This window comes from Geotrypetes seraphini, chromosome 7, assembly GCF_902459505.1.
Source record: "Geotrypetes seraphini chromosome 7, aGeoSer1.1, whole genome shotgun sequence".
NCBI lineage: Eukaryota > Metazoa > Chordata > Amphibia > Gymnophiona > Dermophiidae > Geotrypetes > Geotrypetes seraphini.
This window is the reverse complement of record NC_047090.1, coordinates 146,263,635-146,278,584: the sequence shown is the minus strand read 5'-3', so window position 1 is coordinate 146,278,584 and position 14,950 is coordinate 146,263,635. Positions and strand designations below refer to the sequence as shown.

Sequence of the window (14,950 nt, the reverse complement as noted above, 5' to 3'; positions counted from 1 at the left end):
CATGGCCCTGTACAGCAGCATGATAACCTTCTCTGATATGTTTGTGATCCCCCTTCTTAATCATTCCTAGCATTCTGTTTGCCCTTTTTGCTGCCGCCACACATTGCACAAACAGCTTCATTGACTTGTTTACCAGTACTCCCAAGTCTCTTTCCTGGGGGTCTCTGAGTACTGCACCGGACAACCTGTGGATAGATGGGAATAGGGAAAAAGAAAGAGGGAGGAGATGGTACACATGGATAGATAGGAAGGGAAGACTTGGAAAAGTAGATAGATTTAGAGAAGTAAGCAGAAAATGGAAGAAAGTTGAATTTTAAAAGTTAATGCTAAAGATGGATGTATAGAACAAAACACAAAAGACCCCCCCTCTCATCAATACTGGGCAGGTTTCTCAAATTATATCATCATATAACATTTAAAGGCTTTGAACAATTTAAATGTGCTCATAAGCTGTTCAGCAAGGTACCACAGCAGCGGTACAATGTCGCTGGAAAGGTGCCTTAATTTTAATCATAACACATTGCATGGAACAAGGATTCTTGCTTCTACTGGAGTGGCAAATGTTATGGCTCTACAAAAGCTGTTTAACAGTAAACCACTTATCTGAAAAGGTCAGTTTACGGCTCCAACACAGTCTGTGTTTCGCTATGCTACATCAGGAAGCCGGATGGATAAGCTTTTTATATTGAATTTATTTGCAGTGTGCAGTGCCTGAGTCCTTTGGTCTACACACTCAAGCTTAAGAGCACATTTAAATAGTTCAAAGCCTTTAAATGTTATATGATGATATTATTTGAGAAACTTGCCCAGTATTAATGAGAGGGGGGTCTTTTGTGTTTTGTTCTATTTTGAAAGTATTGCCCCCTCAAGTGGACTGTAATTTAAAATCCCCGGTCTGTTTGGATCAAAGATGGATGTATGGCAGAAAGTGAAGGAGAGAAAAACAGCAAATGGATAAAGGTGGCCCTGGATACATAGTTAAGAGCACAGACTGAAGGAAGTACAGTCAGAGACTGGGAAAAGATGGTTTGAAAAACAAAATCACCAAACAACAAAGGTAGGGGAAATGATTTTCCCCTACCTTTCAATTTATTGATTGAATTGTGTCAGTTTTGAGAATTTACTTCTGCTGTCTATATTGTGCATTGTTCAGGAAGAAATGCATTTGTTTCCATGTCTCTGGAGTTGTACTGCATGCAGAGTCTTGCATCTTATGGTTTAGTTTGTATATACAGTCAAACCTCGGTTTGCGAGTAACGCGGTTTGCGAGTGTTTTGCAAGACGAGCAAAACATTCCCACAAATTGTGCCTCGCAAACTGAGCTTTGATTCGATTTGTGAGAGCCCCCTCCCCAGCAATCCGGCATCCCCCTTCCCCCCGCTCGCATCACACCCCTACACACACACAATCTAGCATCCCCCGCAGAGCGCCCAAACACCATCCCGTACAGATGCTCAAGGCCCAGCCCAGCCAAGAGGGAGGATCTCTCGGTACCGGCATGTCCTGTGCGTTGGTACTGATGCCAAATTGGGGTAAGGGATAGTATTTAGGTGGGTGTGGGATGCCAGATCGCGGGAGGAGGGGCAATGCCAGTTCTCGGAGGGAAGACGATGTCGTTTCTCAGGGGGGGGGGGGTGGAGCAGCGCCAGTGGCCTCGAGGGTGGGGGGTAAGGTGAAGCAGCACCGGTGACCTCGGGGGGGAGGGGGGGAACGAATCAAGCAAGTTTCCATTCATTCCTATGGGGGAACTCGCTTTGATATACGAGCAATTTGGTTTACGAGCATGCTTCTGGAACGAATTATGCTCGTAAACCAAGGTTCCACTGTATTAGTACTTATCCCAGGACAAGCAGGCAGCATATTCTTGACTGATGGGTGACGGCACCGACGGAGCCCCGGTACGGACAATTTTAGAGTGATTGCACTCTAAGAACTTTAGAAAGTTCTAGCTAGGCCGCAACTCGCGTGCGCGAGTGCCTTCCCGCCCGACAGAGGCGCGCGGTCCCCAGTTTTCTTAATTCCGCGGAGCTAAGAAGACGCGTGTTTCCAACGGCTGTTGGAAGATTTTTTCTTATCACTTGCCTTCCTGCTCGCGCGTATTTTTCTCTTCATATTTTATTTTCCTTCTTTTTTTATTGTCGTTTGTAAAAAAAAAAAAAAAGATCGTTTTATTTTCATTTTTTTCGATCTGCCCCGGCGGGGCCTGTTGGCACCATCGAAGCCTTGGGCTTCGATTTTGCTACAGCAGTTTTTCCCTTCATGCCCCCGTCACCGGGTTTCAAAAAGTGTCAGCGGTGTGCACGCCCTATATCCCTCTCCGACCCGCACAAGTGGTGCCTCCAGTGTCTGGGTCCGAACCATAGGGCTGAAACCTGCACCCGCTGTAGTTCTTTACAAAAAAGAACGTTAAAAAATCATCAAATTCAACAGCGGATCCTTTTCGGTACCGCTATGGAAGTTACACCGGTATCGACGTCGACGACTTCCTCCAAATCGACTCCGACTGTCTTGGCACCGCAAGATACATCGCCGGTGTCGACTCCTGTAGGTAAGCCGGCTAAGAAGCCTTCCCCTACTGTTCTAGGCCCGCCTGTCGAGCATGCAGTGAGCCAAGTCCTGCAGACTGAGCGCCGGCCCCGTAAGCGCTCCGCTCCCATTGAAGTCACTGCCTCGTCATCGGCATCGACTTCACCCGAGCGTCGAGCAGCACCGAAGGTACCGAGCAAGAAAAAACCGGTACCGGTGCCATCGGGACCAACGTTGGATGAGCGCATTGCCTCTATCCTCCAGGTCCAGCTTAAGGAGCAACTCCAACACTTGCTCCCGGCTCTGTTGACTCCGAACCTTCCAGTATCGGTACCGACTGAGCCTTCGGTGCCGACTGTCGATCAGCCTCTTTTATTGACATCGACTTTATCGGCACCGCACAAATCTCTATCCATGCCTGTTCTGTCAGCGGAACCGAAGTGGCGTACTACTCCTACGATTTCTGACCCGGTACCGTTCTCTGAACCCCGTACCATACTACACTCCCCAGGTACCGTCTCCACCCGTTCAGGGAAATCGGTACGGGACCCTGACTTGTGGGACGACTCGGATGATCCCCTCGGTACCGAGGAAGATTATTCATCTGATGAGGATGATCCATCGGTGCAGGATCCTGCTGCTAAGCCAGAGCACTCCTCCTTCACCAAATTTTTAAAGGAGATGTCAGACACCCTTTCTATTCCTTTAGAGTCTGACTCTAAAAAATCCAAGGCATTTCTGGATGCTTTGGATTTTGACCAACCTCCTAAAGAGTTTTTGAAGTTGCCCCTCCATGACATCTTGAGGAAAACTTTTTATAAGAATCTGGAAACTCCTTTGACGATTCCAGGAGCCCCAAGAAAACTGGAATCTCTTTATAAAGTGATTCCAATTCCAGGATTTGACAAACACCAACTTCCCCATGAATCTCTGCTGGTAGAGTCAACCCTGAAGAAATCTGCAGGAGCTAGTGTTTACGCCTCTGTCCCTCCTGGCAGAGAAGGAAAGGCCATGGATAAATTTGGGAAACGCCTTTACCAAAATGCGATGTTGGCCAACCGTTCAGGTAATTACGCATTCCACTTCTCTTTTTACCTGAAACATCTCATTCAACATCTCTTTTCAAAAGTATATTCCGGACCGTAAACTTCCTGCTTTTCAGCAATGTACCTCTAGTCTTTTGCAACTCAGAAAGTTTATGGTCCGTTCAATTTATGATACTTTTGAACTGACATCACGGGCTACTGCTATGTCTGTGGCAATGAGAAGGTTGGCATGGCTACGGGTCTCAGACCTGGATGTAAACCACCAGGACCGGCTTGCCAATGCGCCCTGCCTAGGGGATGAGCTGTTTGGGGAGTCCATGGATACCACCACGCAAAAGCTCTCTGCACATGAAACTAGGTGGGACACCTTGTTGAAAAACAAGAAGAAACCTCCTCCTCCTCGCCCATTCAGGCAACAATCTTCATATCAACGGAGGTTTTCTGCTCGACCGGCTCAGCCTCATCCTCCTCAACCTCGCAGACAGCGTCAACAACAGCAACAGGCTCGTCAGCAACAACAGCCTACTGTAAAGCCTTCTTCTCAACCTAAGCCGACACAGCCCTTTTGACTCTCTTCTCCAGGGCATTGCCAGTCTTCCTCCCTCCTGTCTTCTTCCTCAGCCCATAGGAGGTCGACTCCATGTTTTTCTTTCTCGCTGGGAAGCAATCACCTCCGACCAGTGGGTACTTGCTATCATCGCCCACGGCTACTCCCTAAACTTTCAGACTCCTCCACCATTAGGTCTGCCAAAAGAGTCTACTTCCAACAAGGCTCAGTCCCTCCTCCTCGCTCAGGAGGTTCAATCCCTCCTTCTTCTCAATGCTATCGAACCAGTTCCTCAAGACCAGCAAGGCCTGGGATTTTATTCCCGGTACTTTCTGGTACCCAAAAAGACCGGAGATCTCAGACCAATATTAGATCTCAGGGATCTCAACAAATGTCTGGTCAAGGAGAAGTTCAAGATGTTATCTCTTGCCACCCTTTACCCTCTTCTCTCTCAAGGAGACTGGCTATGTTCCCTCGATCTCAAGGAGGCGTACACTCACATTCCGATTCATCTGACGTCCAGACAATATCTCCGCTTCCTTGTCAACCAACATCATTACCAATACAAGGTGTTACCCTTCGGCCTAGCCTCCTCCCCCAGGGTATTCACCAAATGTCTGATTGTGGTCGCAGCTTATCTTCGTTCCCACAACTTTCAAGTCTTCCCTTATCTGGACGACTGGCTCATCAAGGCTCATTCTCCTCTGGCCGTTCAGTTTGCCACCAATCAGACCATTTTTCTCCTTCAACTGTTAGGGTTCGAAATCAATCGACCCAAGTCGCATCTAATTCCAACTCAACGACTTCAATTCATTGGAGCCATTCTGGACACACTTCAGATGAGGGCATTTCTTCCAACAAATCGCCTTCACAACATACTGTATCTCTGTCAACGGGTGTTGCAGCAAACGTCCATCTCTGCAAACCACATGATGATACTCTTGGGCCACATGGCTTCCACAGTGCATGTCACTCCCTTCGCACGTCTCCACCTACGTACTCCTCAATGGACCTTAGCGAACCAGTGGTCTCAAGCGACGGATCCATGCTCACAACTCATATCTGTGACCTCGTCTCTTCGGCAGTCGCTTCTTTGGTGGTTGACATCTTCAAATCTATCCAGAGGTCTGCTGTTCCATCTACCTCCTCATCAACTGGTCATCACCACGGATTCCTCCCCCTATGCATGGGGAGCTCACTTGAACGAGTTCCAAACTCAGGGGTTTTGGACTGCCCAGGAAAAGAGACACCACATCAATTTCCTGGAACTCAGAGCGATGTTTTACGCCCTCAAGGCTTTTCAACATCTTCTTTTTCCTCGGGTACTACTCATTTGCACAGACAACCAAGTTGCAATGTACTACATCAACAAACAGGGAGGGACGGGATCCCGCCTCTTGTGTCAGGAAGCTCAAAGGATTTGGACCTGGGCGACTGCTCGTCACCTATTCCTGAAGGCAGTCTACATCCAAGGGGAACAGAATTGCTTAGCAGACAATCTCAGCAGAATTCTTCAACCTCACGAATGGACTCTCGACCCCTCGACTCTCCAGTCCATTTTCTCTCAATGGGGCACACCTCAAGTGGATCTTTTTGCAGCTCCCCACAACCATCAACTGCCCCTGTTTTGCTCCAGACTTTACTCCCCTCACCGTCTGGAACCCGATGCATTTCTCCTGGATTGGACCAATCTCTTCCTCTATGCATTTCCTCCTCTTCCGCTCATGCTGCGCACATTATTCAAGCTCAAGAGGGAACAAGCCACCATGATTCTCATCGCTCCACGGTGGCCCAGGCAGCATTGGTTCTCCCTTCTGCTTCAACTCAGTTCCAGGGAACCCATACCTCTTCCACTGTTTCCTTCACTACTTACACAGCATCAGCAAACTCTACTTCATCCCAGCTTACAGTCTCTGCACCTGACAGCTTGGTATCTCTCGGGCTGACTTCGGCTCACTCTCTCCTTTCTCAGCCTGTCCGTTCTGTTATTGATGCCTCCAGAAAACCATCTACTCTTCAATGTTACCAACAAAAGTGGTCTCGGTTTTCTTCCTGGTGCCTTTTACATCACCATAATCCCATGTCTACAGCAGTGGGACTGGTGTTGGACTATCTTTTATCCTTATCTGACTCTGGTCTTAAATCCTCTTCGATAAGAGTTCACCTTAGTGCTATTACAGCTTTTCATGAGCCGATTCATGGAAAACCCCTCTCAGCTCATCCCTTGGTTTCTAGGTTCATGAAGGGCCTTTTCAATGTGAAGCCACCTCTTAGGGCCCCTCCTGTTGTATGGGATCTTAATGTGGTTCTTTCTGCGTTAATGAAACCTCCTTTCGAGCCTTTGGCCACAACGCATTTTAAATTTCTAACTTGGAAAGTGGTCTTTCTTATAGCTCTCACTTCTGCCAGGAGGGTCAGTGAGCTCCATGCACTGGTGGCTGATCCACCTTTCACTGTTTTTCACCATGATAAGGTCGTCCTCCGTACACATCCAAAATTCCTTCCTAAGGTTGTGTCTGAGTTTCATCTTAACCAGTCCATCGTTCTACCTGTTTTTTTTCCTAAGCTTCATTCTACTCCAGGTGAACAGGCTTTGCACACCTTGGATTGTAAACGTGCTCTGGCTTACTATCTTGATCGCACCAAACCTCACAGATCATCCCCTCAACTGTTTTTGTCCTTTGATCCTAACAAGTTGGGTCATCCTGTATCTAAACACACCCTTTCCAATTGGCTGGCTGCTTGCGTTTCATTCTGTTATGCTCAGTCGGGCCTGACACTGGAAGGTTCTGTCACGGGCCACAAGATTAGAGCTATGGCAGCATCTGTAGCTTTCCTTCGTTCAACTTCCATTGAGGAAATCTGCAAAGCTGCTACTTGGTCCTCAGTTCATACTTTTACATCTCACTATTGTCTGGATGCATTCTCCAGACGGGATGGACACTTCGGCCAATCTGTTTTACAAAATTTGTTTTCCTAATGGCCAACCTTCCCTCCATCCCTCTTTTTGTTAGCTTGGAGGTCACCCATCAGTCAAGAATATGCTGCCTGCTTGTCCTGAGATAAAGCGCAGTTACTTACCATAACAGGTGTTATCCAGGGACAGCAGGCAGATATTCTTGCGTCCCTCCCACCTCCCCGGGTTGGCTTCTTAGCTCGCTTATCCTAACTGGGGACCGCACGCCTCTGTCGGGCGGGAAGGCACTCGCGCACGCGCGGTGTGGCCTAGCTAGAACTTTCTAAAGTTCTTAGAGTGCAATCACTCTAAAATTGTCCGTACCGGGGCTCCGTCGGTGCCGTCACCCATCAGTCAAGAATATCTGCCTGCTGTCCCTGGATAACACCTGTTACGGTAAGTAACTGTGCTTTTTAGTTTGTGATCCTGTATTTGCATAGGGGTTATCTGTGTTCTGCATGTGTCACCAAGGTCAAGTGTTCTGGTAGGAATGAATGTTGAGAAGCATACAGTGTGATTTGTGTAGTTTAATTTTGTGGTTAACCATTATATGTTGTTAATAAGATTATATTTATATTTGGAAAAAATGGTATTACAATTAGTACTGTTATGGGGGTGGGGTCTGGGGCAGAGCTTTTTCCCCCCCAAACAAAAAAGCATTCAGCTGCCTATGGAGCATGCTCAGTGATTAGGGGAAGAAAGCCTCTGAAGTTTTGAGGCTTCCTACAGACCCTGGCAGGAGGAGGGGGGAATAACCCACTGGTTCCAGAATAAAATGGATTTACAAGAGAGAAGATTAGCAAAGGTAGGAACCTAATCTTTCATTCTGTACAAAACAAATGCATAGAATACTATAATTTAACAGGTAATATTTGTCTTCAAATTAAAGGCTATACATAAGGAAAGTTTTACAACACCAGAGGAAGTAACTGACAGACTAGAGGAAAATTCTGACATTTTCTCCAGAATTCCTGAATGTCTTCAGTTTCCCAGAACTCCTGAGCAGTCTTTCTTTCCTACAACCTCAGTAACATCCACGTTTATGCAAAGCTCGGAATCCACTGTGAATAAAGAAGAGTTCTCTAAAACACCCACATTTGAACAGTAAGACAGAATTTTATTTTGAAATATAGAATAAAAAGACAGTATGGCTGAATGAATATATAACCTTGGATATTGTATCAAACATGATGGTACTAAGGTGTGCTAATAGGCTTTAACATGCTTTAAATATGATAGCACATTTAAATTTACATATAAAACTGCTTTTAACAAACATAAATTAACTTTGTCTGTGGTAATGAAGTAATGAGATGAAAAAAAAAAAAAGAAAAAATAAATTTGTGCAGGAAATGAGTACACATGCAAACTGCATCACAGATAACATTAGTGGGAAAAAACATTTTGAGGTGGTTTATTAGGTTTTTGTGATACTATCCATATAAAGTACACATGTGCCTTACTTTTGCCTTATTTACATGTTATTAAAATCAATTCTTATTACTGCAGATAAATACTTCATAAGTTTACTGCTGATGTTAGTACACTTTAGTATAATCAATCCCATAATTTACTACTAGCTGGTATAGTGTGCATTTCTGCTGGGAGATTATATATTGATCTATTTTTTAAAACTGAATTATCCTTGGACAAGCAGGCATAGAGCCTGGTATAAACAATGCTAAAAGTATACTGTCATTTTAACTTCTTAAGAGACTTTGAGACTGCCTGCACCGTACATGTTCAAGTGCCTTCCCACCAGACGCTGGCTTGCAGTTCCTCAGTTCTTCGTTTTCTTTGGAGCGAAGAAATTGTTTTTTGGACTTTGTCCAATTGAGTTGCCTTCCCAGTCAATGTACATTTTGCCTTTTGGCTCAGTTTTCCTTTCTTTTGTTTATCTACTTTTAGTATTTTCATATTCTGTTCTATTTCTTTAACAAAAAAAAGTTATTTTCTTTTGTCCTTTTTATTTCCTCAGTATGGGCCTTCGGGCCTTTTCTCTCTGGTTTTTTCTCACTGGTTTTCATCTCAGGGTGCAACCATTGCATTTTTCGACCTTGCTGTCAAAATTTTTCCTCACATGTCAAGGCCTTCTAGCGGGTTTAAAAAGGGCACTCGTTGCCAGCGGCTCATCTCCATCACTGACCGACACAACTAATGCATTCAGTGTCTGGAGCCGAAGTATCAAATAGACACTTACATCCACTGATTTACGTTACAAAAATGCTCTCTTAGGACTCGATATATCCAGCAAGAGAAGCTGTTTGGACCAGCTATGGCCTACAGCAACAAATCAATGCCATCGGTACCAAAGGTACCGGTATCGCCATTTTTCTCGACATCGGACATCATTCCTGCATTGGGTAAAACTGCTAAAAAGCCATCCTCTTTACAACCAGCATCTCAGGCATTTAAAGTTTGAGAATATGTTGATCGTTTCGGCTCCAAGACCTCTAATCATGCGCTGTACTGGATAAAACTGCATCGAACGGGAGAACGCCAGTTATCCTGAGGGAAACTTTGGAGGGAACCAGCTACTAAATGGTTCGATTAGTCTTTTGCCCCTATACCCAGGTCGGACGACCGATTTGCATGTCAGGACAGCTACAGACCTTCACCAGAGTTTCCTCTGGCTTCGCCCTGCAGGTGTAGTTCACCATCTTTCGGGTCCTATCACGCGCGGTCACACTTCCCTTTCCCGATGGTGCGGGCAAGATGGGCCGGTAGTGTGCCCAGTGACAGCGGGATCTCACCTCGGCTGGCGCGCACCAGCTCTCACCTTCATTGCGCCGCAGGGTTTTGCCACTTATCCCCTCAGACTAGCTCGCACATTAGACTCCTTGGTCCGTGTTTCAAGACGGGTTGGGTGGGTCACCGACATTGCTGCGGACCCCTGGTTCCTGGCAGCGCCACTCATTCGGGGCGTACTGAGGACAGTCTGCCCCAGTTGACAGTTGCGCCGCAGGTGGGGGCCCCATCCCTCTTCCCTCTCTGTGCACCTCCCCCCCTGGGGGAGGGCAGCGGGTATGGAGGCGGTTGTCTCCGTCAGCCCCAGGTAAAACGGCAAAACTGCTGCCAGGGGGCTCTAACACGCGTACTTTCCACTCTCATGAAGCCATCCTTTGAACCATTGGCATCTTCATCCCTCAGATCTCTTACGTGGAAAGCAGGCTTCCTGATTTGCATCACTTCAGCTCGTCGTTTCAGTGAACTTCAAGTATTAGGGCACTCATGCATGTACGGTACGGGCGGTCTCGAGATTTCTAAAGAAGTTAGTGACAATACACTTTTTGCACTGTCCATACCCAGGCTCCATCTGAAAACAGAATATAAAGGTAGTGGATGTCCAAAGATACCAGCAGAAAAAAAAAAAACCCTGGATATGTAGATAGATAAAGAAAGGGAACAGAAGTGGATATCCACACAGATCTTTTAGTCATGCTATCTTGATTTAGCTTTCAGAAAAGAAAATGACTTGTCTTTCTTTCTAGAACAAATAATGTAGGATGTGAAGGACAAACATCTAAGTCACCTGCATTTTCCTTTCTCATGACCTCCACTCCAAAATCACCACATTTTAATTTGTTTGAATCTTCTGTATTTGAAACAACAAATTCATCAGACCAGGTAAGTGTTTATTTTCTTTAAATTCTCAACTTAATTCCATTTTTCTACATGGTTTTCTTTTTCAAAGAAATGCACGGTGGTGGTACTGTGCCTTGTGCATGAATACCACAGTTAACATGCCATCTGTTCACCTGTCCATCCTGTAGCCTTTATTCAGCTATCCCAAGAGAAGAGGAAGGGACTGATGATCAAGCAGAGCATCAGGCTTCAGGTCCTCTTCTTCTCTCACTGGCCATTCAGTGTCTGTTGGCCTATATGAGTGGAGGCTTATTTCTTTGATTAGTCATTTTGAGTAGGACATTGCAGCTAGGTTGAGGGCATACAAATAGTAGAACTACAGCCTTTTCCCTCCATGCTATTCCTGGGGATTGGAGGAGAGCGGATGTGGTCCCTATTCATAAAAGTGGTCACAAGGATGAAGCAGGAAACTACAGGCCGGTGAGCCTCACTTCAGTTGTTGGAAAAATAATGGAAGTGTTGCTGAAAGAAAGGATAGTATATTTTCTTGAATCTAATGGGTTACAGGATCCGAGGCAACATGGCTTTACAAAAGGTAAATCGTGCCAAACGAACCTGATTGAATTTTTTGATTGGGTGACCAGAGAGCTGGATCGAGGACATATGCTAGATGTAATTTACTTGGATTTCAGCAAAGCCTTTGATACAGTTCCTCATAGGAGGCTGTTGAACAAACTTGAAGGGCTGAAGTTAGGACCCAAAGTGGTGAACTGGGTCAGAAACTGGCTGTCGGACAGACGCCAGAGGGTGGTGGTTAATGGAAGTCGCTCGAAGGAAGGAAAGGTGACTAGTGGAGTCCCTCAGGGTTCGGTGCTGGGGCCAATCCTGTTCAATATGTATGTAAGTGACATTGCTGAAGGGTTAAAAGGAAAAGTGTGCCTTTTTGCAGATGATACCAAGATTTGTAACAGAGTAGACACCGTAGAGGGAGTGGAAAATATGAAAAAGGATCTGCAAAAGTTAGAGGAATGGTCTAATGCCTGGCAACTAAAATTCAATGCAAAGAAATGCAGAGTAATGCATTTGGGGATTAATAATAGGAAGGAACCGTATATGCTGGGAGGAGAGAAGCTGATATGCACGGACGGGGAGAGGGACCTTGGGGTGATAGTGTCCGAAGATCTAAAGGCGAAAAAACAGTGTGACAAGGCAGTGGCTGCTGCCAGAAGGATTCTGGGCTGTATAAAGAGAGGCGTAGTCAGTAGAAGGAAGAAGATGTTGATGCCCCTGTACAGGTCATTGGTGAGGCCTCACTTGGAGTATTGTGTTCAGTTTTGGAGACCGTATCTGGCGAAAGACGTAAGAAGACTTGAGGCGGTCCAGAGGAGGGCGACGAAAATGATAGGAGGCTTGCGCCAGAAGACGTATGAGGAGAGACTGGAAGCCCTGAATATGTATACCCTAGAGGAAAGGAGAGACAGAGGAGATATGATTCAGACGTTCAAATACTTAAAGGGTATTAACGTAGAACAAAATCTTTTCCAGAGAAAGGAAAATGGTAAAACCAGAGGACATAATTTGAGGTTGAGGGGTGGTAGATTTAGGGGCAATGTTAGGAAATTCTACTTTACGGAGAGGGTGGTGGATGCCTGGAATGCGCTCCCGAGAGAGGTGGTGGAGAGTAAAACTGTGACTGAGTTCAAAGAAGCGTGGGATGAACACAGAAGATTTAGAATCAGAAAATAATATTAAAGATTGAACTAGGCCAGTTACTGGGCAGACTTGTACGGTCTGTGTCTGTGCATGGCCGTTTGGAGGAGGATGGGCAGGGGAGGGCTTCAATGGCTGGGAGGGTGTAGATGGGCTGGAGTAAGTCTTAACAGAGATTTCGGCAGTTGGAACCCAAGCACAGTACCGGGTAAAGCTTTGGATTCTCGCCCAGAAATAGCTAAGAAGAAAAAAAAAAATTTAAATTGAATCAGGTTGGGCAGACTGGATGGACCATTCGGGTCTTTATCTGCCGTCATCTACTATGTTACTATGTTACTATGTTACTATGCTACCATGGAAATTAACATGGCTTAGCTGTGTGGAAGCTTCTTGTACAATCCTACTTTATTCCAGGACCAGTGGGTTATTTCCGTCCATCCGCCGTTACTTTGTAGGAAGCCTCAAACTTCAGAAACTTAAACCCCTCCCCCTCTTACCTCATCTCTGTCTCTGTAACTTCAGTCTTTCTTCCTGTAGGAGCTTGTCTTCTGCTCTTGTTTTATTTCATGCAATTTGTCTTTGCATTCGCGGTTTTCACCCTCATGCTGCAGAGGTTCAATGTGGATACAGCTCCAACTGCGGGATATCGCAGACCTTTGGGAAAAGTCTACTTCTGAGGGGTTCCCTGCTTGTCAGTAAGCCTTCTGGACAACCTTTACATCAGATTAGGGCTCAGAGACCGTTTCCTTGGAAGTTAGCTCACCCAAGGTTCATATGCTAGTCAGTCGAGTGCAGGCTGCATGATTCCATGGAGGCGCGCTCGGGATCAGTGTCAGACTGTGTTCCTCCACCAGGTGTGCTGCGTAGTGTGTCCAAGGATGGTGGAGGTAACCAGCCGTGGTCGTCAGGCTGGTGGGTCAGTCATAAAATTCAAAGTCCAACTTTCTAGCAAGTTAGGGAAGAGGATCTCCCTGTGAGGTGTTTCAGCTTTATCTGCAGTGTTTTCCTGTCAGCACATGTTTCTGTGAGTACCAGCTAACAGCTTGAATCAGGGATTTTTAGGTGGTTTCCCTGTATGCCCTACCCCCACCCCTAAAAATCACTGTTTTTGAGTGTTCACTGTGGATTTCCTGGGCTATTTCATGAGGAGCAGCATTTTACCTCTTTCTAGGGTTAAGTGCCCCTGAGTTTGCCCCTGATGAAGAATACGAAACAGGGCACTCCCTTCAATTGACTTTAATGGATTTGCAAAATAGACACAATTTTCAGGCTTCATCAAGATAAATTCCCCTTTTGATATGATCAGAGCTTGATGGGTGTTTGAATACAATTTTGCTCATGACACATGGGACTTTTTGAAGTGACTTATCATTATGGTTAAATATTCTTTAACTCTCACATATTAGCCAAGCACTCGGTACTGTGGGTATTGTTTTAGGACTAATAAAATAACTTTTTAACACAAATTACTAACACTGTTTTTTGATTTATAAAAAAAAAACATTCAGGGCTGGATACAAAAGGATGCTTGTGGGTTATTTCTCATGGGCACTCTAGGATACTACCCTGCGTGAATATATCCTGGTGAACTCTTTCAATCTGAGAAGTTCCCATAAACTGATTGAATAGCCCCAAGGTTAAGAATTTAAATTAAGGTATTGTATACAACAGTCCTAAAAAAAAACAAAAAAAAAACCAGTCTCAACTGCTTTGTTGAGAGTTGGGAGCTGATCCTTTTTTTCACTATTTTTAGTCAAAACAGGCCCTCAGTGGCCATGTTGGATTTTTCCAGATTTGATTTTAAAGTTATTTTTTATACTTGCCAGCTTCATTTTTGAAAGAAAACCACATAGATGACCTCCCCAGGGCAGGATGTCATGGATTCATGCCTCATTTACTGTGGAAGGCTGTTGGATGCGCACTTATTTCATCAGCAAGACGCCTCAAGATTCTCAAAGTATTCTCTTGGCTTGCCTTTGTGTTCTTGTTTTGTCACCAGTTGATGATCAAGCTTACTTGGCACCATTGCCTCATTTGAAAGCATGATTGATCAAATCAGACAGTATGGAAGTGAGCTGTCTTTCAATGATAAAATGAAACCAAATCTGATATAATCTTCATTATATTTACATTTGGACAAACTGGATTGCTTAATTGACTTTAATTTCTGTCCATCATTTTCCCTACTGTCACTCTTTCCCTCACTTTTCTCAGATCTTCCCAAAAATTTATCCATTTTAATTTTTTAGGGCTAAAATAATTACTTGGTTTTATTTTTCAAGGACCACTCAAGTCAAAGAATAGTGTTTGTCTGGATGGTTGAATCCTAACGCACACAGATGCTCATAACATTGATGCTCTTGCGTACACGTCATCTATTCTAGTGTATATTTATTTTATGAATTATTTTCTTGTGAAGGGAATTTTTTTAAAAAGTAAAATTCTGGAATCTCTTGTGGCACACCATTGTGCAACGGCACACAGTTTGCGAGATACTGCTCTAGATATTTTGACAATTTACATGATTCACACGTTCTACTAAAATGAGGTCATAAACAGAACAGATGATCATTCCTCAAT

General features: G+C 45.0%; 1 protein-coding gene across 9 annotated transcripts in view; it reads left to right on the top strand.

Annotated features, from left to right (window-relative positions):
- The window catches only part of C7H14orf39 (chromosome 7 C14orf39 homolog), a 264,000-nt gene that overhangs the window by 234,216 nt on the left and 14,834 nt on the right, over positions 1-14,950 (top strand). For 7 of the 9 annotated variants that reach the window (XM_033950799.1, XM_033950798.1, XM_033950797.1 and 4 more), the window contains 2 exons: positions 7,941-8,179; positions 10,567-10,702. In XM_033950799.1, the coding sequence (XP_033806690.1) occupies positions 7,941-8,179; positions 10,567-10,702 (375 nt within the window). Of the gene's footprint in view, positions 1-7,940; positions 8,180-10,566; positions 10,703-14,950 lie in introns of those variants that run through there. The other 2 variants (XM_033950795.1, XM_033950801.1) reach the window with 2 other exon arrangements.